General features: G+C 47.8%; 1 protein-coding gene and 1 pseudogene across 3 annotated transcripts in view; both read left to right on the forward strand.

Annotated features, from left to right (window-relative positions):
* Nucleotides 1–6,549: 6,549 nt before the first annotated feature.
* The window catches only part of Rps6kc1 (ribosomal protein S6 kinase C1), a 126,046-nt gene continuing 104,958 nt past the window's right edge, over nucleotides 6,550–27,637 (forward strand). For all 3 annotated transcript variants that reach the window (XM_055609157.1, XM_055609158.1, XM_055609159.1), the window contains exons 1-3: nucleotides 6,550–6,744; nucleotides 18,561–18,596; nucleotides 24,474–24,594. In XM_055609157.1, coding sequence (XP_055465132.1) covers nucleotides 6,640–6,744; nucleotides 18,561–18,596; nucleotides 24,474–24,594 — 262 coding nt within the window. In that variant the 5' untranslated portion in view covers nucleotides 6,550–6,639. The remainder of the gene's footprint in view (nucleotides 6,745–18,560; nucleotides 18,597–24,473; nucleotides 24,595–27,637) is intronic.
* LOC129678478 (small nucleolar RNA SNORA70) lies at nucleotides 12,913–13,003 on the forward strand (annotated as a pseudogene).

Here is a 27,637-nt window from a genome sequence, read left to right on the forward strand (position 1 = left end):
TCATCATTGAACTCACCGTAGGTTTGAGGATAGTCTGAAGTGCCATCTAATCAAGTGGTTGTTTTCCCTGGCTATGCACACCCCCCCCATAAGCGCCCAGACATAAATATACTATCAACACAGAAAAAAGATACTTAGCTTGTAATGAATTCCATATGTTTCAGCATCTGTTTACCAGAGAAGGGCACCAAAACTGTGGGCAATTTTCTTATTATACATCATACTGTGTACAGGGAAGCAAGAACAAGGACTGAACACATACACTTCTTATTCTAAATCTCAGTAGTGGCTAGAAAGACTCCTAAGGGTCAAGTTTTAAGTTGGGTGCGTTTGCACACACCTGTAACCCCAGCAACTGGGAGGCCGCAGTAGAAGGAGCGAGAGTTCATTCTGAGCTGCTTAGGGAGCTTGAGGTCATAGCGGCACACACTTAGAGCAGGAAACTGGCAAAACTGGGCCAGTCTGGGATCTGTAGGTAGTTCAAGATAATCTGGCAAAATAGTGAGGCCATGCCTCTAACAGAACTGGGGAGCAACTGGGCCAGACTGTACTGTTCTTTAAGGGAGGAAAAAAAAAAAAACCTACATCACCATGGCAACTTGGGCTATTTTTACTCAGAGATGTTAGGCTATCCTGAAATACTTCTCAGAATTTGAAGGTGGAAAGGAAAGTGCAAAACATGTGGTGAGTAAGGGGAGTTGAGCAACACCTTAAATTCTTTTTTATTCTTGTCTTTTTAGGTTTCCATTACATTCTACACATTACCAAAATCTTTTCTATAAGAACAAAATACAAACGTATTTTATACTCTGTAAGTACATATGAGTGACACAAACATATATGTATGATTCTATAGCTGTGGATGTGGGAGATTTTCACTTTACAAAGAACAGAAGAAAATTGCATTAATCAATAATTCAAAATAGATTGTTGTGTAACAACCCCATTCTTATGTATAAAATAAGAAAACCTCTCAATCCTTTATGCATTGAGATCATGTTACTCTTGTTATTGAAACCTTGTTACTTTTGTTATCATTGAAACCTTGTTACTTTTTGTTATCATTGAAACCATGTTACTTTTTGTTATCATTGAAACCTTGTTACTTTTGTTATCATTGAAACCTTGTTACTTTTTATCATTGAAACCATGTTACTTTTTGTTATCATTGACCATGTTACTTTTTCTTATCATTGAAACAAAATCTTGTTACTTTTGTTATCACTGAAACTATGTTACTGTTTTGTTGCTGTTTTTGAGACAGGTTATCTCTATAGAGACCTGGCTGGCCTGGTCAGCTCTGGAGACCAAGTTGGTCTCCAACTCACAGAGATTTGCCTGACTCTGCCTCCTGAGTGCTGGGACTAAAGACGTGAGCCACCACGGCCTGGCCCATATAGCCTTTATCTATAACTTGTGCTTTTATTTCCTATGTGCTGTTTTCTAAAGGATCTCCAAGCTGTTTTTATTTCAAAAAATATTCTTAGATTCACCTATGAGTGTTTGCCTGCATGTAAGTATGTGTATCACATATGTGCCTTGTACCTGCAGAGGTCAGAAGAGAATGTCAGATTCATTGGTACTGGAGTTAAGCATGGCCATGAGCCATCATGTGGGTGCCAAGAACCAAATATGGGTCCTCCGTGAGACCAAGAAGTGTTCTTAATCACTGAGCAGTCTCTCCTGTCTATCTTTCTTTTCTTTTTATCCACCCATCCTTTCTTCCATCCTTCTACATATCTATGTGTGTGTTCCATTGTATCACAGCTCATGTGGAAGTCAGAGGACAGCTTAGGCGGTTGGCTTTCTTCTTCCACCATGTTGATTTGGGGGATCAACTTAGGTAGTCAGGCTTGACAGCAAGTGACTTATCTGAGCCATCTGTCTAGTCCTTAATTAAATTTCTTTTAAAAATTACATTTATTTGTGTGTTTGTGTGTATGTGGGAATGCTAGTCTGTGTGGCATGGGGGCAGAGGACAGCGTGGAGGAGTCTGTTCTCTCCTGTCACCGTCATCCCGAGGATTGAAGTGAGGCGATCAGGCTGGTGGCAACGGCCTTTATGCAGTGAGCCAGCTCTCTTGCCCAGGAGTTAGTTTCAATTTTAGTTTTGGTTAATTTAGATATGGTTTACGTTGACTATGCTGGTTTAGAATTTTTGTTTAGTAAGAGTACCATTTCTGCTTGCTTGTAGACATTGTTTTTGTTGTGTATGTATGTGGTTTAACTTTATTCTTTGCTTTTTTTAAATTTATTTTTCTGTTTTCTTTGTCCCTTTCTTTCTAGACAGGGTCCTACAATGTGCCCCTGGCTGGCTTGGAGCTCATAAGATCCGCCTGTCTGTGTTTGGGAGCGAAAGCACTCACCACCATGACCAGCTGTGGTGATCTGAACGAGAATGGTTCCCATAGGTTCATGTCTTTGAACACTTGGTCTCCAGTTGGTGAAGGATTTGGAGGTGTGGCCTTGTTGGAGGTGTGTCACTGGAGATGGGTGTTGAGGTTTTAAAAGCCATGACATTGCCAGTCAGCGCTCTCTGCCTTGCGCCTGTGGATCAGGATGTGAACTCTCAGCTGCTGCGTTAGCACACCTGCCTGATCCCATGCTCCCTGGCATGACATTCATCGACACTAGCCCTCTGCAGCTATGAGCTCCAATCAACTCTTTCTCCTATAAGTTGCCTTGGTCATGGTTTCTTTTCACAGCAGTAGAGTGACTGAGACACTCTCCCAGAACATAAAACTTTTATGGCTGGGTTAGGGTGTATGTGGGAGGGAGAGCTTCTGTGTTAGGAGATGGGCTTTACTTTATTTATTTCGAGACAGGGTTTCCCTGTGCAGCCCTGGCTGTTCTGGAACTCACTCTGCAGACCAGGCTGACCTCAAACTCAGAGATCCACCTGGTCCCGCCTCGCCACAGCTGGCATCTCATTACCTACTGAGGCATCTCACTGTGGAACACATTTTGTCCCATGTAAGTTCTATGCAATTAAAATTAGCTTTTGTCCTGCACATCCTCAGTAGATAGCTTGAATTTCCTAAATGCAAGTTTACCATTCTATACATCAGCAAGGCTCAGTTTAAACACATGATCCTTAAGGCCATCAGATGAAATTTTAGTTCCTTGTGATTAATATTTTCTAACATTTCTAATATTGAACATAGAGCTTTCACATCATATCAATTTCTCTTTCAAAATGGGTCACCCACTTTCTTCCTGGCTCCTTTTGTGCAGACCACTATGGTGCCATTCAGACAGCCAAAAGGGCAGGAATAGTTTTTTCTTTTTTTTAAACTTCATATCCAGGTGTGGTGGTGCATAATTTTAATCCCATCACTAGAGAGGAAGAGGCAGGTGGCTCTCTGATGCAGTCATGCCAGTCTGAGCTAGTAACTGATTTTTTTTTTTTAATTACAAATGGGACTTTCTGTTACTATTAAAATTCTGAATTTTAGGGCAGTGTGTGTGTGGTGCACACCTTTGTTCTCAGTACTTGTGAGGCAGAGGCAGCAGATCTCTGTGTGACATCTTCACAGTGCAGGTGGTAGTTCTGTAAAAGCTGCGTGAGGAGACAAGTTCTCAAGCCGAAGGAGCCAGTGGCTAGCGAGCAACAGTTCAAGAATCTGTTTAAAATTCAGGTTTTTTGTTTTGTTTTGAGGTAAGGTCTCTAAGCAGCCTTGGCTTGCCTGAAAGCCACAGTGTAGATCAAACAGACCCTGCACTCTGCCTCCCGAGCGCTGGGGTTAGAGGTGTGCACCATCATGCCAGCTAACAGTTTCCTTTTTTTTAAAGGTTTCAAGACAAGGTTTCTGTGTGTAACAGCCCTGGCCGTCCTGACACTCGCTTTGTAGACCAGGCTGGCCTCAAACTCACAGCGCTCTGCCTGCCTCTAACTTCCAAGGGCTGGGGTAAAGGTTGTGTGCCACCCGCTGTCCCACCCCAGCCCTAAAATTCGGATTTTTAATAGTGACAATAAAGTCCTATTTGTGATTAAAAAAAATCAATTATTGGTCAGGTAAGATGGCTCAGTAGGTAAAGGTGCTTGCTGCCAACCTTGAATACCTATGTTCAATCCCTGGAACCCACTTTGTGTAAGGAGAGATCCAACACACACACACACACACACACACACACACACACACACACACACGTAATAAAAAACAAATGATTGACATAGGTTTTGAAATCTTAGATATAATTGCGGTCTTGACTATTCTTTTAGTTTCAATGTTTTTACTTCATCCATTTCAAGGTTTGTTATTAGGTGCAGATATACTTAGAATTAGTCTGTCCTCTAAATGGATTGCATTCTTTATCACTAAACTTGATCTACCCTATTCTTGATGTTTTTCTTGGGCTGTCAGGGCAGAATATATGCTTAGTGCCTGCCTTTGAGCCCTAGTACCACCTAAAATAACAAAATCATCCGGAGAACATGAAGAACAACAAAAGTATTGTTACAGACTCCTCAGTGGTGTTTTCAATGCACATCTTTTTTCTTAAAAAAAATTATTTTTATGTGTGTAGGTGTTTTGCCTGCATGGATGTCTCAGAAGACCTCCTCAGACTCCCTGGAACTGGAGTTCTGGCCACATGGAGCCACCATGTGGGCACTGGAAATGAAACCTGGCTCCTCCATAAGAGCATGGAATGCTCTTGACAGCTGAGCCATCTCTTGAGTCCTGGCATCTCTTTCTGTTCTACTTTGACTAGCAGCGTTTCGTTAAACAAACACTAAGAGACACTGGTGAACAAAGTTTCTAAGGGTGATTCCTAACAGCTGGATGATATAATGACACAAACAGTAAAACTAGCTAGGAAAAGAGGATGAGTATGAAGAAAAAACTTTGATCTGTGATCTTTTCAGTATCAAATGGATGTAGATAGTCTGAGTCCTAACAGAAATTTGAAGGGGGAATTGGCCAGAACTGTCTAAAGCTGAATCCTGGGTACTGATGGGGTCACAACCGTCCTTTTACTCTAGTTCCAGGGGATCCGAGGAGATGTTCTTTTTTATCTTTGTGGGTTCCAGGAATGCATGTGGTGCTCATATATGCAGGAAGGCAAACACTCACACACATAAAGAAAAAAAAAAAAGACTATAAAGACTCAAGAGGTAGGCAGTGAGAGAGTAAACACACAGAGTGGAGATATTACTGGAACGTCTTTCCCTCTGCCAAAGAGGATGGGATTCAGCACCCAAATGGGCCTTCGGGGCTGGAACGGAGGTGTGAGAGGAGTTCGTGCTAAACCATCTTTCCTTTTTCTTTTGTAAAAATATTTTTATTTTTGAGTATATGGGAGTTTTTCTGCACTTAGGTTCGTGCACTGCCCGTGTGTTGGAGGAAGCCAGATGAGGCTATCAGATCCCTCCAGGCCGGACGCACAGGCAGTTGTGTGCTGCACTTGTAGGCCGGGGACTGAACCTCAGCAGTCCTCAGGAAAAGCGACCAGGGATCGTAACCACTGAACTTACCTTCCTCTCTTTCTCTGTTTCTCCCTCTCCCTTTCTTTCCTAATTGTGTGTTCTAGGGGTTAAAAAGAACAGGGAAGCAAGAGACACAGAAATGAGAATGACAAAACATTGCGATGAATATTTGGGGAAATGAGAGCTTTGATCAACTTAAGAGAAAATTGTCAGGCAGAGCATGCCAATCAATAAAAACTGGAGATTCAAGCCGGGTGCAGTGGTGCCCGCCTGTAATCCCAGCGCTCGGGAGGCAGGGGCAGGAGGATCTCTGTGAGTTCGAGGCCAGCTTGGTCTACAAAGCGCGTCCAGGACAGCCAAAAACAAAACAAAGCAAAACACTCGGAGACTCTTTGCAGTGACTTAGAGAGTCTTCCTCCACGGAACCCCCACAATGCACATTTAAGAATCTAGGAGTTAAAAATACAAACTTTTTTTTTGAGAGTCTTGCTATGTAGAGCAGACTGTCCTGGATCCTGTGACGGAGCCTATTTTGTCTGTTTCGAGACAGGGTCTCCCCACGTAGCTCCGGCTGACTCAGAACTCACTACTGGACGCCTGCGGCTCTCAAACTGTCCGCAATCCTCCCGAGCGCGGGTGCCCTCTGGCGTAGGCTTGCACAGGGCGTGACGGAGGGGCCCTCCGGGCCGTGGCTGGCAGGACAGGCTGCAGGCGAGAGGGTTCATCCAGGGCCAAAGGGGACGTGTCTGTCCGGGCCCCGCGATGCTGCTGTGCACGGTGCAGACCGCCTGAGCAGGGAAGGAGGGGACCTTGGCTCGGGTACCTCCGCGTCCGCCACCCGGGCCTCAGCGGCACGGGGCGGGCGGCCCGACCCTCGGCAGCTCACAACGTTTAGAAGATGTCGAGGCCAACGCCCGAGGAGGTTTGGCAGGACCGCCTCGGGCCTCCCCAGCGACCGAGCGCGGCGCTCGGCACCGCAGCCGCGGCTGGAGCCGGGAGGAAGGACCCAACGTGGCGGCCCCGCTTCCCCGAAGGCGGACGGCGCCGACCCGGAAGTGCGTGGGGTGATCCGGAAGCAGATCCGCGCGGCACCCACCCACCCCGCCCCAGGAGCCACCGCCCCCTCGTCGCGGAGCTCGGAGCTGCGTGGGGTCAGCTGCGGCTGGGGCGGCCCGATGGTACCCAGCTGGCGGGAGCAGGGGCGGAGGGAGGATGACCTCTCCTTGGGGTCACAGTGCGGACCTGGCCCGCTTCTACACCGTCACCGAGCCCCAGCGACACCCCAGGGGCTACACGGTCTATAAGGTTACCGCCCGGGTGAGTGCCTGGATGGGGACACCGGGGCGGGGCACGGGCTCCAGACTGCGGCTGGGTGCGGCGAGTGGCAGGTCGGACTCGCGGGCGTGGAGACCCAGACCGGAGGCTCTAGGCAGTAGACGTGAACTCCAGGCAGGAGGTGGGGCTCCGGGGTGGAGACGCTGGCGACCCCTGGCAAGAGACGGGACTCTAGCACGGAGATGCCACGGACCCCACGCCGGAGACCGGACTCTAGGGGTGGAGATGCTGGGGAGCCTGGCCAGGAGCTGGGATCCCAGGGTGGAGATGCTGGGGACCCTGGAGCAGGAGATGGGACCCCAGAATGGAGGTGATGGGAACGCTAAGGTAGACGGGGTGGTGGCTAGGTAAGGGATGCCAGGCTCCACCCGCCATGCTGGGGTAGAATGCTGGATGCTTTAAATGGATAACCTGTCAAGTCTCTGCCCCATTTGGACTTTCTCTTAGAATGAAATTTGCAGAAGTGGGCTGGCTTGTTCCAGAGGGAGAGAACACATTAAAAATGTTGGAGGGAGTGTTGTGTGGCTTATGTAACAGAAGAGGTGTCGCCTCTTACTCAGTGATGGGTCTGCTTTGAGGCGGGCAGGCTACCCATCTTGAACCTCCAGCCTTGGCTTCTGAGTTTTTTTGAGTCTTTTCAGAAAAAGGTGCATGTGTACTGAGATGCTCTCACCTGAGTTGACTTGAGGGCAGGCTGGTCTGGCAAGATGGCTCAGCAGGGAAAAGTGCTGCTGTCAAGCCTGAAGACCTGTGTTCCATCCTTGGGTCCTATGTGGCGGAAGGAGAGAACCTGCAAGCTGTCCTCTCACCGCCAAAGGTGTTTTCCACCCAAATGAATACATGCTAACAGTTTTGTGAAGCTGTTTATGTAAGTTCACTGTTGCAAATTTAGCTCTGTTTTCTTAAATTTTGTTGCTCAGCTTGCATTTTGGAAACTACTCCTTTCCCCGGGAAATGGTAGTAATAATAACATGAAGTATACCTACGAAGGGCTTATGTGCATGCTAGGCATTTTGTGTCCATCCCCAGTTTAATTTTCAACTTCATGATGAGGAAGCAGATTCGAGGAAGTTTAGGGGTTTGGTAAATTTTCTGTTGCAAAGCAGTAGCAACTTTGGGCCTGGAGACCAGTTCTGCTTAACTCTTGAGATGAATAAAGTCTCACAAATGAACTCGATTGCTAGTGTTAAATTTTGAAGAAGTAATGATAGTACAATATACATTTAGGAAGCACTCAGAAGGCAGGCCCTGACACAGCAGATTGGGCAAGCTGAGCTTGGGACATCCAAGTGGCTGGTGGCATTTGAAAATGGTGCAAGAGTCACACAAGTGCAGCGCCAGTGAGTGAGACGCTTGTTAAGACAGCAGGAAGACCACCTTCACGAAGAACGGGGAGGACTTTGCCTTCCCTGTTGGCAGTTCGGATTGTTGTCTCGGTGGCTGGTTTTCTCTGAGAAATGTAATGACATGAGGGGATTCTTCCTGTTCTGCTCTTGAGGCTTTGTTGGTCCCTGAGATCTACGGTCTCCTGGCGTGCAGCCTGTCGAACCACAGCTATCAGCAGATAATGGCGTCTACCGTACACGGAAGCTGCTCGCTGTAGCAGCGGCATCGCGTCAGTCTGCGCTCAGTTGCCTCTCAGCAGACAGAGCAGGTCTCCGCATAGGTAGTGGTTTCATCGTTTCAGCCAAAGCCGTGGTTGTTGCCGTTTCCCCACATTGTTGGAGGTTTCCCTTTTTTTCTTCTTCTACTTGAGATTTATTTTATGTGTATGGGTGTCCTGACTGCATGTAGGCGTATGTACTACCTGTGTGCTCAGTGTGGGCAGAGGTCAGAAGAGGTGGTTGAACCCCTGGAACTGGAGCTACAGACTGTAGTGAGCCACCACGTGGTGCTGGGACCCGAGCCTGGGTCCTCTGCAGGAGCGGTGAGTGCTCGCAACCACTGCGCCGCCGCCTCTCTAGAACCTTTCCCCGCTAGTTTTAGGCACTGTATGCGCTGGGTGTGTAGTTCCTGGCACTTGGCACGATAAGGCATACAAGGGGGAGCGTTGGGACAGTGGCATTCACTGTGCTCACACAGGCGCAGTGTTCCAGCAGGGTGCTCAGTGCTCCCACAGCACAGGGAAGAACTGTGGGCCCAGAGCACAGCCTGCTGCGGCTCAGGCGTGCCAGATGCATGGATGGAGGAAGGGGAGGGTGCTGGCGGTGGAAGAGAAGATGGGGCCCATAGAGGCCCGGAGGTCTGAGTGTCTGCGGCGCTCACTGAAAGCCCTGAGAGTGATGGACAGGAAGGTTGGCTGCGGGCAGAGCTAGACTATTAAAGTGAGGAAGCAGATTGCTTCACACTCATGCGGCTTGTGCTGCGCGCGCGGCTTGTGCTTTGCGCGCGGCTTGTGCTTTGCGCGCGGCTTGTGCTTTGCGCGCGGCTTGTGCTGTGCGCGCGGCTTGTGCTGCGCGCGCGGCTTGTGCTGCGCGCGCTGACACCCACTTTCCTCTCTGAGTGCTTGTCCGTATTCACTGCTCAGGTCACAGACTGTAGTTTTTACAGTGTTGGTTTTTTTTGTGGTTGTTGTCAGAGCTGGGGGTCAAACCTGGGGTCCCCAGAGAGACCCTGTGCCACTGAGCTGTGCCCACAGCCTGGGTTTAATATAGATATTTAATATAGATATTTACTATATATATTTCTGTCTGTCTATCTATCATCTATTTATCTAATTATGTGTGTGTGTGTGTGTGTGTGTGTGTGTGTGTGCTTGTGTATGTGTGAGTGTGGGCTCGTGCTATGCATGTGGAGGTCAGAGGATAGCTTGTGGGAATCAGTGCTCTCCTGTCGACATGTGGGCTCTAGAGACAACCTAGGTTGTCAGGCTTTCTCCACGAGCTCTCTCAGTGACCCCACAGCCTGAGTTCTACATGCTTTCAGATTTTGTTTTTCACATTGAGTCAACGTGGAGGTGCAGTTTAAAAATAATTAAGTAAAATGTTTGTTGTTGTTTGGAACTTAAGAAAAACACCTTTCCTCAGGAGAACTAATCGGGTAAGCGGCACTCCCACGAGAACTCCGCAAGAGAAAAATTAGAAGCCTCTTCTGTGTTTCCTCTTCCTGATCGAGCTTTGAGGAATAATTTCTATATTTTTGATCATCAGGAGTGGAGTTAGAGTCATTATATGTTGGACAACAAAAGAAATCTGTCATCTCAAGTCTCTTTAGTAATTTTCTATGTGGGTTTGGCTCCCTGGGACCCGGCTTGAGATAAGTTCATGGCTATTTCCAACAAACTGGCAGACTTCCTGTCACTGCTTTTCAGTTTTGCTTTTAGAGTGAGCAAAAGTATTTCACTAGAGCATGAGATTTCCAGAAGCCCCCGGCAGCCCACATAATGCCCCGCCGCCTTTGACCCCTGGTTCAGCTCCTGCGGGCTCGGGCTCTAAAGAACGGCCTGGCTGGTTCTGCGGTACTCCTTGTGTGTAGTTGCAGTACAGCTTATCTGTCTAGCTGCTGGCGGACGTTTGGCTTTCTTCAGCTTGGGGCTGTTTTGAACGCAACTCCCGTGAACATTCAAGTGTGAGTGGATGGCATGCGAGGCTTTGCTTCTCTTGCTACCACATAGCTTTTAAACATTATTATTACTAGCCAGGAGTGGGGGCACACGCCTTGGACCCCAGCACTCAGGGAGGCAGAGGCAGGTGGATTTCTGTGAGGTCAAGGCTAGCCCGGCCTACAAAGCAAGTCCAGGACAGCCAGGGCTACAAAGAGAAACCCTGTCTCGAAAAGCCAAAACAAAACAAAAACACAAAACCCCAAAAAACAAAAACTTAAAATTTATTATTATTATTATTAATTACTATATCGCTGATTAAAATTTGAAATCAGTGTGACTCTGTCTTTCAAAATTTGTATTTTGGTTAATTAGATTGTTTGCATTTTCATGTGAAATTGAGAAGCAGCTGTCAAATTGGTAAAAAATGCCTGCTTGCATTTTCGATATAGGATTGCATTGAAAATGAAGATCAATTTTAGAAGAGTGTATGAATTAAAGATAACACGCGTCGGGAGCATGTGCACGCACCTCTCACTTGCTGAGCTCTCTGCTCTGAGCGATGCTGTGCAGTTGTCAGTCTTGCACGTAATTTGAAATTTCAAGCTGAGCCTCCGTCTGTCCTCATTTCATGCAGCTAATTTATTGAATGATGACAGCAGATACTTGAACGGTGCTTACTGTGAATTAAGCATTTGATATAAACAAACACATTTGTGAGTGAGTGTTGCTGTTACTTCACATTGCTGATGAGGGAGTCGACTTACTTGTTCTGGATCACTAGTAAGCAGGGAACTGAGTTTGCATTGAGTGAAAGGAGGCTGGTAGCAAGCCCTGAACCTGCTGCCAGATACCCAGGGCACGCTGCATTTCCCTAGATACCGTGGGCGTCCCACCCGGGCCTTCCCGCCTGTTAGAAGTGATAGGCACTTAACTCATGGCGCTCAAATTTTTCTGTTCTTTCCACTGTCTGGTTTTATTCTAGCCTTCTTTTTTGACTATTAATACTGTTTAGCATAAAACTCTTACATGCCAAATTTTAGTAAATGGATTTTTAAAAATACAAACTTGTTTATTGACGTCTCAGACACTCAGGTTTGTTTTAAGCTGCAACTTTTCATAGCATTCAGAATCTTCGTTTTCTTTGAACCTTGGCTGGGAAATCGGTTGCTGTAGTTTGTTGTTGTAATTGGTGAAGTTTGATAGGAGTAAAACAACTCGGGCAAACATTTGGGTATCTACCATTTGGGTGTCATTGCTAGGCTCTATTTTCTCTTGAGACTTGGGGTTCTTTCTCTTGAGATAATGTAGAAAGTGGCTCTTCCTAGCTTTTGTAAAATTTATATTTTATTACATTTGTTTGTTTGTGTTATCATGGAGTCAGAAGACAACTTGAAGGAGTTGGTTCTCTTCTTATACCATATGAGTACCAGGACTTGAACTCAGGTTGTCAAATTTGGCAACAGGCACCTTTTACCTATTGAGCCATCTTGCCATCCTTCGATTGCTGTCTTGGTCAAGTTTTGTTTACCAGGTTTTATAACAAGACACTATTGGCTGAGCAGCATAAGCAACAAGACATTAAAAAAAATCATAGTTCTGGAAGCCTCACAGCCCATGGTCAAGGTCCCAGCTAATTCAGTGTATGTGGAGGGCTTGATTGTTAGTTTGCAGATAAATGCCTTTTTCTTGTACCATTTCATGACTGAAGGGTCTTTATATTTTTCTTGTGAGGATACTAGTCCTTAAGTATTTCCCAAAGGCCTAATGTCCAGACATTGTGGAATTGAGGATTAAAGTGTTACATATGCATTTGAGGGGGACACAGACATTCAGTACCTGATATACAGAGACTGGGTATGGTACCTGGATCTTTCATGAAAACCCATTAGAAAGCACAATGCCTAGACTTTGTGCCACTGACTTGTCTGTCTTACCTGGAGCTCACTGGCTTCAGAGACCTAGAAAAATGTAAAACGCCTGACGATGGTTTGTGCAGGTGGTGTCTCTGGGGTCCAGACTACCTGGCTGGCAGGTGATGACAGCCATGTCTTGCCAGCCAGTGACACCTGCATCTCTGCAGGGAGGCTGGGAGAGGAGCTGAGACGCAGGTGCTGCGGAGAGGTGGGGGCTGGATTTGCTAAGGAGACAGTTATATATATGAGCCGAAAGCTTTGGAGTGCTTCATCACCCTGCCAGTGTCAGGGCTCTGTGTGCGCGAGATGCAATTTAAAGATGGCAGTATATCCATATACAATTATCGGCTTCCTGAGAGTTAATGCCTGAAAGCCAAGGTTGCACACGTTACACTGACGGATGCGCCATTGGGTAGGGTGGCTCACCACAGGGAGTCACACATTCAGTGTCACACCGCCACCTCTTTTGTGTAGCCTGTCATCCCTTTATTGGTTTTAGAGATTTGTGTCTAAGAAAAGTAGAAAGGGCACGGCCCTCTCTGTCATATTACCTTTACCTTGCGTTTCATGTTGTACTTGACTGTAGAACTGTGTCCCTTTCCCTCCTTAGCTTAGGGTCCTGACTGTAGAGTAGCCATGAGAGGACTGGGGTGCAATGGGTTGTTCAGGACCCCTCAGCCCTTTCATGTGGGGCTGCTGGGCAGTGTCTGCAAGCAGCAGTCACCTTAGTAGAGTATGTGGCCTCCTGCTTGTCTGGATTGTTGAAGGGACCTTGGAATCAGCCCCTTCCAGGACGTTTGTGGTTCTCACTGAGCCTTTCCTGGTCTAGGCTGCAGGCATTCATGTGGAGGTACTTTTGGAAAGTCCCAGGTTCACCTTGGCCAAATCATTGTGTCCACTTGCATCAGGCTGCAGCACAGAGGGCAAGCGTCTGAGGTCTCACAGGCCAGTTCTCATTTCCTGGCTGCTGGATGGCCTCGTCCTCAGGGTATTACAGCTGACTGCTGACGCCTTTGGAGAACTCGGGGCCACTTGTCTCAGACAGCTGTGGGCTGATACACATCTCAGCCTCGGTCCTGAAGGCAGGTGAGAGGCCCTGCTCTCACGAGGTCCTACACTGCCTTGCCTCCCCCTCTGTCTTACAAGTGACCTGCTTCCTGTCCACACAAACAAACACAAAAAGTGGTAGGCCTCCTTCTGTGACTGGTTTCTGACAGCTTAGGAATTACAGCAGTGAGAGCTGAGTAGTTCTTGTTTTATTTTCTAGACGCTGCTCACTCAGCTCAGTCACCTGGGAGGGGGATTTCAAATGTTAAGATGATAATGAATTGAAATGGTGTGCACGTGTTTGTATGTGTCTGTGGTGTGCACACATGGTGGTGAGCTTTTGCTTCTCACACATGCCTGCTGTGTTAGTTATTTCTCTCATTGTTGTGACAGAACCCCCAGCAGGAACAGCCTAGGGGAGGAAGGCTTGCTCCCTGTGGCAGAGAGCCATGGCAGGGCCCCCTGTGCCGGCAGAAGCGTGGGGTAGAGGTCCTCTGTGACTGTAGGCAGGAACCAACTGGCCTAGACCCAGAGGCAAGCATAGCCTTCAAAGGCCTGACCTACTGACCCGCTTCCCCCAGCTGGTTGCACCTCCTAAGGTTCCAGAGCCTTCCAGCACCCCTCAAGGGGGACCCAGTGCTCAGACATGGTAGTTCCTGGGGACTTTTCATGCCCAAACCAAGCGTTCAACCACCAAGCCACATGTTCAGCTCCTGAAGAACTTTCAACTTGACTTTTAGGGAAGGTCATAGCATTTATTAAGAAGCAGGTAAAATGGGTTGGCACCCTGTTTGATTTTGAGGACTTGCTAGTGTGACGTGTTGACCATTACGGTCTGAGGTAGCCAGACTGCCAGGTTTGGCCGTTGTCTTGAGATAAGCGTGACCACGAAGCAGGATAGGAAGATAGGGAGGTACAGGAAAGGAAAAGACACCCCTTCTCCCACACACTGACTCTAACTGACGTCTCCGAGCAGCTAAGAACCAGAACTGCAGCAGGTAACTCCACGTATCAGTGATCTAGGCTTCAGGCCTGGATGTGTGCACGCCGGCCAGAGCCTCACCTCTTGACTTAGACTTTGCCCAAGAATCACAAAGGAAACTGTTATCTTCATTCACAGTGGAGACAGCCTCCCTTTGGTGTCCCTGTGAGCTAGATTTTCACTTAGCAGCTGCAATCCTGTCTGGTTTAGGGTGTCAGGACTACCCAGCAAGCTCACTTAGGTTTCTTGACAGCTCTGTGAAGACAGTAACTTCACACCCATCACAGGCCCATGAGTGGCTGTTGTAAAGTCGTCTTGAGAGGTCGTGCTGTCCGCACTATGCTCCAGTGTCTGTCTTTCTGTGCTTCTCTTTCTTTTCACCCTTGTGCTTACAGTCTTTGTTAAAATATCTCTATCAAACTCCAGCTCTGCTTCTTAGATTAGTTCTGAAGTTCTTTTTTACAACAAAGCCACAGATCCTGGGCTAAGTCCCTAGAAGTCTAGGGAAGTTCCTCAGGCTGCTGGGATGTTGTGCTTCTGGCCTCTGCCTCACAGACACTAGACGTCTCTTGGTAGATTCTGGCCAGTTTTAGGTGCCTCTTTCTTTGGCTTAATACTAAAGTGGCAGAAAATCTCAACCCCCAACTGGAGTCACTTCAACCCATGGTTTTTAGTTCAGAGCTTCTTCCTGCTCTGTCTTCCTGCGTCATCTTCCTCCTTACCTTCCTGCTCCTTCTTCCTGCTCCATCTTCCTGCTCTGTCTTCTTGCTCACCTTCCTGCTTGTGTTCCTGCTTTATCTTCTGCTCCATCTTTCTGCTTATCTTCCTGGTGTGCCAAACTGCTTCTTCCTCTTTCTGGTTGGCTATTTATTTAATAATTTATTTTAATTTTTCCAAGATAGGGTTTCTCTGTGTAGCCCTGGTTGTCTTGGACTCACTTTGTAGACCAGGCTGGCCTCGACCTCACAGAGATTCGCCTGCTTCTGTCTCCCTGAGTGCTGGAATTTCAGGCATGGATGCCATGCCCAGCTTTGTTAGTTTATTTGGGGGGGGGATAAATTTGGGGTGTCTGGACTACTGAGTTGTGTCCTAGCAAGGCGGGTCCCATTCTGCTCTGTTCCAGGGGGACTAAGCTTGGCTGTGCTGAGCTGAGGAGTCACTGTCATGAGTGAAGGAAAGCATTTCGTTGTCAGCACAGCAGACGTTTAACCTCACTGCAGCCTTTGCCTCCCTAAACTCACGTCCCCGTCGGAATGAACTGAGGCGCTGGGCTGCAGACGCTCTGGCACGCCACTGTGTTCCAAATTGTAGCTGTTATATTAATGTGGGTGATCATAATGAACCAACTACCTGAAAATAAAAGTGGCGTTGCCAGGCGACCCTGGGAGACAGCACACAGCCTGCTGGCCCTTCAGGGATGCGCACAGCGATTAAGGGATAAGGTGTGAACTCTCTCTTCCTCACATAAAAGTGAAGGCGGTTACACGCTTTTCCTTTGAAGCTAATTGCCCAAGCACCGCTCTCCGTGGCATGCTTGAGAGGCAGCCCGGCAGGGAATAGTTTTCAGGATGACTTGGTGACGAAAGTCTTAACAGTGCAGACAGAGGAGTCACAGCGTCATCTTTGGTGGAACCTGTCTGAACCTTATGACTGTGGACGTTCACTTAGAAAAATACCGCTCAGTGATTCAGTGAATTTGCAGTGTGTTTGCTTTAGCATCATTACTTGCAATTGCTAACGTGTTCAGAAGTTGTAAAAGTTTGGGTGTGAGGGCTTAATTTTACCCATTTCAGTGCGGTTGTGTGCTCTGCTTACATTTGCAGTGAACAGTCTGTCATTAGCTTCCAAGCAGCTGATGACATCGATGCAGAGAGCACTGTCAGCATGTGGTAGGATGGCTCAGTGGGTGGAGGCTGCTTGCCACTGGCAGATGGCATCGCAACCTTAGCTCCATCTTCAGAACCACACATGGGTGGAAGGAGAAAACTGACCACCGTTGTCCTTTGCTCTCCCTGTCACACACACACACACATACACACACACACACACCCTACCTCTCTCTTACACATGCACACACTCACTTGTACCCTGTCATATACAAACATATGCACCCTGTCACATGCACACACATATACACACCTGTCACACACATGCACCCTGTCACACACATGCACCTCACACATACACATCTGTCACACACACAGCTGGCATCCGTCACACACATATGCATGCAAGATGGTGATAAAATTAAAAATGGTTGCTAAAAGTAGACATTTTGACTCGTTCATGTTATTTTTGTCATTGTGTGTTTAAGGTTTACCTTTCTTCTTTAAAAATAATGTGTAAGTGTGTATGTAACGTGTGTGTGAGTGCCCTTGGAGGCCAGAAGAGATGTCACCTCTGGAGCTGGAGGTAGAGGTGGTTGTGAGTCCCTTGCCGTGGTGCTGGGGACTGCTCTTGGGTCCTGCACAGAAATGGCAAGTGCACCTACCTGCTGAGCTGTCGTCAGCCTCGGGCTCTGTTCTTAGAGCTGTGCGTGGTGGGCGTAACTCAGGTACCCGTCCCTCACCGGGAGGGCACTGACTGGGTTGGCCATGGCTTTGCAAGGGCTGGCATTTTTATGCGAGCAGCGTAGAACACCCCAGGACTCGCCCTTGTGCCCCATGTGTGGCAACCCAGTACGTGATAAGATGTGATGGGTGAATACATGTGCGGAAAATAAAACCTCATGGACTTCGTGGGAAGATGTGAACCTAATTATTGCTGAAAACACCACAGAGAGAGTCAGTCAAGTTTCTGACTCCAAATCTATAGCTGAATAGCACTGAAACAGTGAACATACACTAACCCACTTTTTAAAAAATATATACTCTGCTCACATTTTCAGTGAATAGTCTTCAAGCTTGAGGAAGGAATGCAGTAAATCGTTAGTACATGATGCTTTGCAAACACACAGTCCCATGTTCTTCTTCTGCGGCAGTGTGCCGTGAGCTGGGTTGGCACAGGTTTGGTTCTGCTCACACTGAAGACTGGAAGGCCGGAAGCAGGGTGCTCACAGAGGGAGGGGGCAGAAAAGGGAAGCAAAAGCCTCAAAGAGGGAGGGGAAGCAGGACAGAGATCTTCCTGCCTCTGCCTCCTGAACATGCCACCATGCCTGGACTAGTGAGTCTCCAGTTCCTGATATGTTGTCATCGATTATTAAAATAAAGCCTTTTCTTTCTCCCACCCATAAGCAACCATTTTAACATGCTTGCATCTTTTTCAGATACACCATTATAGCCTCATGTTCATTAATTGTACGTTTAAGTGGATGATGTATAATCTAAATTAATGTGAGGACACCCCCCCCCCTTGTTTTTTTTGAGACAGGGTTTCTCTGTGTAGCCCTGACTGTCCTGGACTCACTCTGTAGACCAGGCTGGTAGACCTTGAACTCACAGAGATCTTCCTGCCTCTGCCTCCCTGAGTGCTGGGGTTACAGGTGTGTGCCACCATGCCTGGCTGAGATTTTTCCTTTCTAGGATGCTGTTTCTTTTTCCTTTCTGAAGTTTTGTTAGTATATTAGACTTTTTGACCATTGTAATGAGCGAAGCCTGAAAGAATTTGCTGTCTCTCCTTCTCTCTTTTATTTATTTATCTATCTATCTATCTATTCATCTTGCTCGGGGATGATGTGTTTTTCTAGGGTGTGAATGCAGGGCCTCATGCTTACGAAGCAGACACTGATGCTGCACCCAGCCCAACTCCTCATCACAGAATATAGAAAAAAAGGGTGATTGTTGGATTTAAACTTTTGTTAATTTTGTCTTATTTTTCACCATTAGGAGCCCAGGGTCACTCCTCACAGATACAGTTGCATACTCCGACTGTCTCTTTTTTACACTGAAATGTTATTGTGCTAATTGTGATTCACACACAGTTATAAGAACTGATAGAAAGAGGGCTCGGGTGATAGCTCATTGGTAATACTCGCCCACTGTGCACGAGCTTCAGTGCCTGCACCACAAAGGGAAAATTCGAGAACTATGCACACGTGTCTGCCTGTGCGGTCTGAGAGACGATAGACAGCACACAGCGAGGACTGAGGCCCAGGCGCGCTCTTGACGACGTGATGTGCGTGGTGGGACGCACACTGCTTTCTCCCGAGGTGTTAAGGTTGCGGAGTGCAGTCTCCGTGCTGCGGAGTTTTGAATAACTGATGCGGCATTCATTCGTTTCCACAGGTGGGGTTTTCATGCAGATATTGAAAGTACTCACAGAGCTGTGAGATCCTGTTCGATAACAGCCTGTTTCTGTCTGTGTTTGGTTTTAGGTTGTTTCACGAAGAAACCCAGAGGACGTCCAGGAGGTAGCCTGCCCATCCCTGTGGAAATTGCATTTATTCCTGTTCTGAAGAAACTGCCCATGCTACTTGTTTGAGTGTTTGTGTTTGTATGTCAGTTTCTCCAGCCACATGACAGTGGCTGCAGTTACACTCCACACTGCTGAGGAGGCGTTAAGTGGTGTGAGTGAGAGTCTGACCTCTGACCCTCACCTGGCCCAGTGTTAGTCAAGGGCTTCTCACCTTTTCAAAGTCATGCTGCTCCAGTAAGCACAGTGCTAAAGCTGTAGTGACGACTGGGGCTGATGGCAGGAGCTGGTGCGGGTGGCCTGCCTGGCTTGCATTTCTTGACTGGCTCTTTTGCAGACTTTGCGTTTCTGTTTGCCCTCCTCTCCAGGGTGGTGCTGGCCTGGCATGCTCTGTTTAGGGATGTGGGGAGTAGTGCTTCTCTGTGCTTGGCGCTTTGGTTCCCTCAGTGCATCTAGTTTCCTTTCTGTTTGATTCCTCTCATTTGTGAGACTGGGGGCCCATGACAGGGGACCCCACGCCGTCCGTGTGTTTGAACAGATGCTGTAAATTTAACTGATTCTACAGCGGTGTTTGCTGTCCCCACGGAGTGTCTTTAGATGGGGTGTGGACATCTGTGTGGCTGCAGGTGCCCCTCTGGCCAGGAGAACCTGGTTTGATTCATGGATTTGAACTGATGTTCTGTACTGGCTGGCCCAAGTTCATTAGACTCTTGATGTGTCTCACCTGGTATTTGTTTTTATCTCATAATTCAAAACCACAGTGAAAGACATCTTAAAAAGATGTTATAATATTTCCCTCATGGGTTTTGAGACATATTTGTTTCCCTAATAGGGAGAAAAGTAGAACCCCATTATTTTAGAAGAGAATGACTATGTATGTTAGCTGTTCTCTCCTTACATGCCAACAGATAGCAGGAAACATCCTTTAGAATTGCACTTCTGTGTAATTCCTGCCGTTTCCAGTTGACTTGGCTCTTGAGAGTTCACAGCTCTGTTAGACTTGGGAATGGGCACTCCTCTGACTGTGTCACCTCATTGCCTTGCCGTGATGGCCGCCTTTTCCAGGGAGGATCCTGAACCAGCTTGCCCATGAGCGCACTCTCTGCCATTTCCTTAGTCCTTTTTGGGGGAGACGTATATAATACCAACTGCTGGTGACCCATTCATCAGCGTCTCTGTAAGTGCCCTTCGGAGAGCTGCATGCGCTTCTCTTAGCAATGACAGAAAATCTGAAGCCTCAGTGAGCCACTTCTTAAGCCGTGGAACATCCGGAAGTGCGTGTGCCTCACTTGTGAGATCTAAACACTGGCGGTCTCACGCGGGAGAGTTTGTCGTTCAGGCCTCCAGGTCCTTTTCTTCCATGCACTTCAAGCTGCGAACTCACAGATTTAGTTTCTGCTTTAGAATACTCTCAGGCTTCCCCAAGCTCCTGGAAATGGTAAACACGGTTAGTCCCTGTCCTCGTGAATGGAGAACCGTTTCTAGCCTTTTGTAGAGCTTGTCGGGCTCCGCCAGGGCTGTTGTCTTCCTGAGGATGCTAAGAGAACATTAACAGGGACTGAATCATTTGATAGCATGTAGAGCAAGGCAGCTTCTTTTTTCCGATTTCCTCAAAAATTTTAAGAAAACATTGAATGGGTTGGGAAGACGTTCACGAGGTGCCCGCTGTTCAAACACGAGGGCCCGAGTGTCAATTGAAAATCGTGATTGTATTGTCTTCATAGCAAAATCTGCATAGAACTGGATCACCTGGCCCTTCTTGGCCTCCCACTTCCAAAAGCATCTCCTATTAGCCAGCCTTCTCTCACAGCGCAGCCGGGCTCTGCCCTCAGCTCCAGCACAGCCCTCCTTAGTTTAGCCTTCTGTGGAAAGCAGGCCCACACCAGCCACTCTGCCCCTGTCCTAACGCCGCTTTCCGGGGCAGACGGCGTCCTGGCCCTTCGTGCACCGTGTCACCGTGTAGGGCTGCTGCTTGCCACATTTCCTGCAGAAGGTCTGGAGGGCTTAGGAACACTCACCACGGTCACGGCAGTGACACCGGCTCAGGAAGCTGGATTTTATTTATTTATTCATCTATTCATCTATTTGTTTATTTTTGTTTTGTTTAAGCTTTTTATTGATTATTTCTGAATTTCACATCATGTACCCCAATCCCACTTATCTCCCTGCCCCTCCATATCTGCCCTCTGCCCTTGCAACCTTCCCCCAACCCCTCAAAGGAAACAAGCAAAAGGAAACTATCCTGCGAGGAAGCTGTAGCGTGTCACAGTGTGTCACACGGTGCACTCTTTTGCCCAGACATCTTCACTTGCAGATGTGCCCTGCAGTGAGTCGAGGCTGGTCGAGGCCCTGGCCTCTGTGCGCCAGCAACACTGGACGCTCTCGGGACTCCTCCAGATGCCCTGCTGTTGCCCTGTGTCCTGCAGCTCCTGCAGCTCTGGCTCTGCAGGACAGCCCCTTCACGCAGCCCAGCAGGTCGTGGATGGGGGGGATGTCGGGGTGGGCCAGCTGGAAGCTCTGGCTCTGCGCAGAGACTGGCACTGGCAGATCGTTGGGCCTGACTGTCCAGCCAGTCCAACTGTATCAGCAAACTCCATTTGCAAAACACAAAGTGGAAAGTGAGGCTGACACTGCTCTCGACCTCTGGGTTCCACAAGTACGTGTACACACGTGCTTTATGCACACGCACACATCACATCATACACATCACACACACGCACACACACACACATCACACACGTACAGATAGAGAACGACAATAAAAAAGGGAGAAAGAAAAGTGGGCACGGTGGCCCTCACCTTTAATCCCCTCACTCTGGGAGGCAGAGGCAGGTGGAGCTCTGAGTGGAGGCCAGCCTGGTCTACACAGCGAGTGCAGAACAGCCAGGGCCACACAGAGAAAGAAAAAAAAAAAAAGGGAAAGAAAATATGTAATGTTGGCTGTAAGCAAGGATCACCAGCAAGATTTTAGTACTGAGTGAGAGTGAAAAAAGTTAGGTTAGCTTAAACAGGTTATTAGAAAACGCAGGGAAATAAGGTTTTTGGTGTCATTAAGTTGAAGTATCTGAAAAGGAAATATATATCAGATGTTGAAATGCTAAAGGGAGCGCTTTTATTAAATTTTTACTCTGCACATGGTCATTGACTTCCTCATTGGTAAAGTTTCTTCCGAGTGACAGATTGAGCATGTACGGAGCCTGTGTCTGCGTTTGCTGCGGGCGGCCTGCCAGGCCTCTGCAGAGAGAGCGGGAATGGATGTGTGGGCTCTGTCTTAGCGCAATCTGAGGAGCCTCAGGCTTAATGACAGGGAGGGAGGAGAAGTGGGCGGCATTCTGCTCCAGCACAGGGCTGTGTGAAGCTCTGGTGAGCGCCAGACCTCGAGGGGGGGGGAGGAAGGGGGGAGGGGGGTTCCTAGCCTGATCCGGAAGCATCTCCACAACTTTATTAAATCTGGTGTTTTAATCACTATCGTGATTAAATTGTGAAAAAAATCAACTTCCCATTCTTGAAAATGATCTTTTTGAAGATGTTTATCTGCAACTGCGGTTGCTTCACAATGTCTAGACTCCCGACCTTCTCTTGCTCATCCTGTAATGGTTTTGACCAGTGGTAACATCCTGGTCACACAGGCACCGACCCTGCACCGACTGCATTTGGAAGCCCCTCACCCAGTTTTCTAAGCTCTGGCAGCATGGGCCCAGGTAGCTGGGGCTACTTATGTATTGATAGAGCCATATTTATTTATTACTTAGATCTTCTGAGCCACCATCCTGCTCTCTGGTTCATACTGGCCTGAAAGTCACCATGTAGCCCAAGCTGGCCTTGAACTCATGATCTAGCTTTTTGAGTGCTAGGATTTTAGGTGCAAGCCATCATGTCCAGCTCAATTTGATACATTTTGAGATGTAAAAACAGCTCTTTTCCTTATGACGAAATACGTTTCTGCATCAAGATGGGAAGCTATGGAGCATGCAGAGTGAGATGGCGCAGCCACCTGTCGTGCGCCCTGTCCCGGGCCCCGACTCTTCAGCGTCCGCTCGGAGGATGCTCTTGCCCTTACTTTTGCTAGAACCTCTGGCTGAGGGCGGCCTGCGTTTCTCCTGCTCACTGGCCCTGTCCATCTCCACATAGCCAGGCTTCCCACGACTCTGCGTGCTTTCCTCTTCTGTCTGGACTTCAGGGCCCACCGTCCCTTGTTAGACTCTGTCCATAAAGACACGGAGAAGCCACTGCTGACCGGTTGCCACCTTTACCCTGATGGCTCTGGAGTGAGTAGATTTTACACTTAGCTCCAAACCTGTGTGTCCACTGAGCAGCTCACAAGCACGCGAGCCAAACGTGCACAGCCGGCCTCTGGCCTCTTCCTTGCTCTCCACTTCAGCAGACACCACCGCTAGGCGGTCACAGAAGCCGAGATTCTAGAACTCTGTCTTTGTAGAAACGTTGTCCACAGCCTCCTTCCACCTCTCCACGTTCTTTGCCTAGTGACGTCTCCTGACGCTGGGCATTTTAGCCTTGTTGGGTGCCCAGGCAGGGCGGGGGCCCTTCTCTACTGCTTCCCTCTGTGAAGAGCGTCCATCCTGGCTTGTTCTTGCCTTGACCGTGAACTCTGAAGGAGGGTGCTTCCAGCTCACACTGGGGTAATACAGTGTCAGCACAGAGCAGGGGCGCTGGGGTGGGGCCATCCTTGTGGAAATGAATGAAAGTGGCAGAAACAACTTGTCTAATTCATGTTACAGTCTATGGAGCTGCTTAAGCAATTGCTCCTATGCACCCCAGAAGCACATTCTTCACGTAGCAGGACAGTTTCGCGAGACTTGAAAATCATGTCTAGTGACCCGGCCTCTGTTTGATTGTCGGCATTGTCCTGCAGATGCATGGAGACATGTAGAGCTTTAGAAGGAGATAATCAGGCATTTGGGGAAGAAAGGAATTTGCCACTTAGGTTTTCTTTACTTTGTGGAACTCAGAGCTGACAGTGGCATCAAGGCCAGACAGCAAGTATTTCCTTTTTGTAGTGTGTGTTTTTCTAATTTAACCTAGGTAAGGTAAAATAATTTAAGCTAATGACAACAAATTTCTAATGTATAGGATGGTTATGTTGTTTTTTGAGATATACAAGTTTGAATTATATTCTGGTCAGTGACCAACTTTGTGGTTAGAAATCTTATGATTTTTTTAAAATTAAGATTTATGAAAAATTATAGAATATAAAAACTCGTGTTTTTCTTTCCTCACAGTCATTTCTGCTTTTCTGGAGGGGGGCAGATATTATGTCCTTTTTGCTTGAGATTTGCCCGAGCTGGGGTGGAGCGATGACTCGTGGTTGGGATCACCTGCTGCTCTTGCTGAGGGCTCGGCTTTATGCTGGGCGTCTGCGAGATCACAGCCACTGTAGCCCCTGTTCCAGGGCACCCAGCACCCAGTTCTGGCCTCCGAGGTCTCTGACACATAAAATAAGTGAATACATCTGATAAAAAGATTAAAAAATAAATTTTCCAAGTTGTTTTGTGCCTGTGAGCATATCACAGGCAGTGTTTGTTATCTAATTCATTTCCAGGCGAGCAGTGAGTGGTTTGGGGGAGAATATGTCTAACATAGCATAGACCATTTTTGTACTCGGCTGAATACTTCTCCATAGTGAATGAAGACTTGCAGAAAGCAGGGTCTGAGAACCCCACGCCAACTGCATTCAGAAGTGCTGCTTTAGACCTTAAGGCAAATATTAGTTAGTTCATTTCAGACTCTCACCCTGCAGGCTGCAGTACCTATATGTTTGCCTTGTGTGGTGATTCGTAATCTTTATAGAAAGGATTATTTGTAGCACAGAGGCAGATGGGTTTGAAACATGCATTTAGTTTTGTTTTCTTTTCAGATAATTGTATGGAAGAGATACAGCGACTTTAAGAAACTGCACAAAGAATTATGGCAAATTCACAGAAATTTGTTCCGCCGCTCCGAGCTGTTTCCTCCATTTGCTAAAGGGATAGTGTTTGGTAAGTTTGCTCTGAAACTGTGACTTGATGTCCCTGCCCACCTTCCTCCCCCCACACTGTGAGCTAGAACCTCAGACCTGCCAGCTCCCTGCCACTGAGTTACAGCTCCATCCTGAACTGTGATTTAATGTGATGATTGGCTAACGATGGTCTGTACCGAGCGCTTCCTCCTGCTGTGGCAATCCCTCAGTATAGTTCCTGTATAGTACACTTGCTCTTCTCAGCCACGGAGGAGCTGCAAGTCTGGCCAGACCAAGAGGCTTAAAGACGCAAGAAAAGATATCCTACTCACACATGTGACCTTGGTTGGGTTGGCTCATGCCCTCCCAGCGCCTTTCTTGTGTCATCTTTCAGTAAGATGCTGTGACTGCACTAGTGTGTGTAATCACAATTGCTTTGTTCGCCTTGCTTTTTCACATCTTCCTCCACCTTTCCTCACCGTAATCGTGGCTAGCTGCTGTGTGCGGAGATTGTGCCCAGCCTGGCTGCTGGGCTTCCTTGACAGCTCCACCCAATGAATTTCTATCATCTGTCTAGTTTGCTTCACTTAGTTTTCAGGAGCAGTCAGAACGCAGCCTGAGCCTTTGCCGGGATGGAGCACAGATGGCTTCCAGCCGGCCCACGGAGCTCGTTCTTGCTCCTCTCTCAGCTCCCAGCTCCTCCTGACCTGGGCCTTCCGTGCCTCGACTTCTCCAGGCAGTCTGGTCTTCTGAGTTCTGAGTCCTGCTAAGGACTCACTAAGTTTTGTTCACTCCTTGATAGGGCTTCTCTGGCTAACAACTCCAAATTCTCCAGCTTCCAAGGCCTGAGAGCCATGCAGCACACACCTCCACTCCTATGTCCAATTTCCAGAATTAGTTTATTTCCTCTTTTCTGTTTTAAAATACGTGATAGAAACAGCTTCTGAAGAACTTGTTTTAGCTCACGCTCAGGGACGCAGTCTGCCATGGTGTCTGCAGTGGCACTGTGTTAGCGAGAGCTTGAAGTGGGGACCGAAGGGAGCATCAGCATGACCCTCAAGGCCTGTCCCTGGTGGCCTGCGTCTGCTCACGAGGCCCTACTTAAAGGTTCCACAGCCAGCCACCTGTGAGAGTACCACTAGCTGGAGACCAGTATTAGGAACATGGGAACATTTTTATATTCAAATCAGCGAGGTGTTTGTGTGATCCTGTCTAATATTATATCATATCAGGGTTGGTCATGTGATCTGTAGGTGATGGTTCCTTGTTTCTGAAATTTCTGCAATAGAAGTCTGTGGCTTCTCCCTTGATGCTGTGTCCCTTCCCGCCCTCTGATCCTCTCCTACCTTTTCTTCTTCCCTCCCTCCATCCCTCCCTCTCTCCATTTCTCCCTGCTTTCTTCTTTCTATCTTCCTTCTTTATGTTCTTTCTTCTCCCCCTCTCCTGATCTGCCTCTCCCCTCCTTCCCATGATCCTTTTGTCCTCTAAGCCCTTGAACCCTGGCCCTGCCTACTTCATTCCTGCCCTTCCCAGCTGTAGGCATTTATTCAGCCAGTCAGGGATAATTTGGAGGCAGGGTTATGCAGTATCATTTTAGGTTCCTGAGGGACTGTTGGTAGAACAGTAAGAATCTTGGGGGCAAGCAGTGGACATCTGAATGCAAAGCACCAGACCATGCCGTAACAGGAAGCATTGCTGTGTGCCAAGGTGAGAGTTCAAAGACTCGGACATTGGTTGGCAGCATCAGAACCACTGGTTTTTACAAGGTTTGCAGTTCATTCCCTCTCCTGAGAGCTGGGGTTAGACTCTGCTGTGTGCCCTTCCCCTTCAGGCGTTTACTTTCAGCTTTCGGGGCCCAGCTCCAACATTCACAGTAAGTCTTCACCTGATTCCTTGACGCCCTTTTGCTCACAGTGTGGGCTCACTGTGCCACACCACTGCTGACCTCTGACCTCTGTGGTCACACTTGTGCTGCCAATGTACCCAGCAAGCTTGGTTCCATGCCTCCGTCTTGCTAGTCACAGTGTCTTCTTGGATGAATTTCAGTCCAACAGTAACTTCTCTGAAAATTGTGTGGCATCGTTAATTCAGGAAACATTAGAAAACAAAACAACAACAACAAAATAAGCACATTGGTAATGGTCTTGCTGTGGATGACGTGACAGACAGTACTAAGCGTGTGGCAGCAGAGGACACACAAGGCTGATACACCACTGACTCACTCTTGAGTGTAATTGAAGGCACAAATAACTATATGAAGTCACTAGGCTGGAGGTGGGGAGCACACTCGGGATGCTCAGGCAGGAGGACCTTGTCAAGACATCTCAAAAAACGAGAAAACAAACTAGAGCAGAAGTGGTCAGCTGCCTGAGGAACCTTATCTGTGGTCTCTAAAACCACTGCAAAGAACACATGCTCCAACACAGCCCTCCTTCTGTGCTTCTTAATAAATGATGTTTTTCTTTTTTAAAATTTTGAGACAGGGTTTCTCTGTGTAACAGCTCTGGCTGACCTGGACTCACTTTGTGGAGCAGGCTGGCCTTGATTATAGAGATCTGCCTGCCTCTGCCTCTGGGATTAAAAGCAGGGCCACCACACCCCGCAAATCATGATGTCATTGTGAGTCAGCCCTAGGTCTGCCTAGTGTGGGGAGAGAGGTAGCCAGAGGGAGAAGGCACACTGCTGTCCTTGCTGGAGTGAGCAAGGTCTTCAGTGACTGTTTGTAGCAACCATTCTCCTGCCTGCACAGGAGGGGTGGGCAGGGGGTGGGTGCTAGAAGCTCTCTTTATAAAATGAGTGAAGACCAGAAAGGGCTGCTGTTTATATGGATTGTAGCTATTACTGTGTACTGTGGCAGCAGAAGAAAGGAAGGAAGGAAGGAAGGAAGGAAGGAAGGAAGGAAGGAAGGAAGGAAGGAAGGAAGGAAGGAAGAAAGAAGGAAAGAAAGAAGGAAAGAAAGAAAGAAAGAAAAGGGGAGCAAAAGAAAAAGGAAGACAGCTGCATTTGAGCCAGATTCGAGTGTCATGCTCTGACGTGCTGTCTGTGGGTCTTGAGGAATTCCGGTTACAGAAGATGCTCTTGGA

Source organism: Psammomys obesus, unplaced genomic scaffold, assembly GCF_907164565.1.
Source record: "Psammomys obesus unplaced genomic scaffold, mPsaObe1.curated_primary_1811, whole genome shotgun sequence".
NCBI classification, from domain to species: domain Eukaryota; kingdom Metazoa; phylum Chordata; class Mammalia; order Rodentia; family Muridae; genus Psammomys; species Psammomys obesus.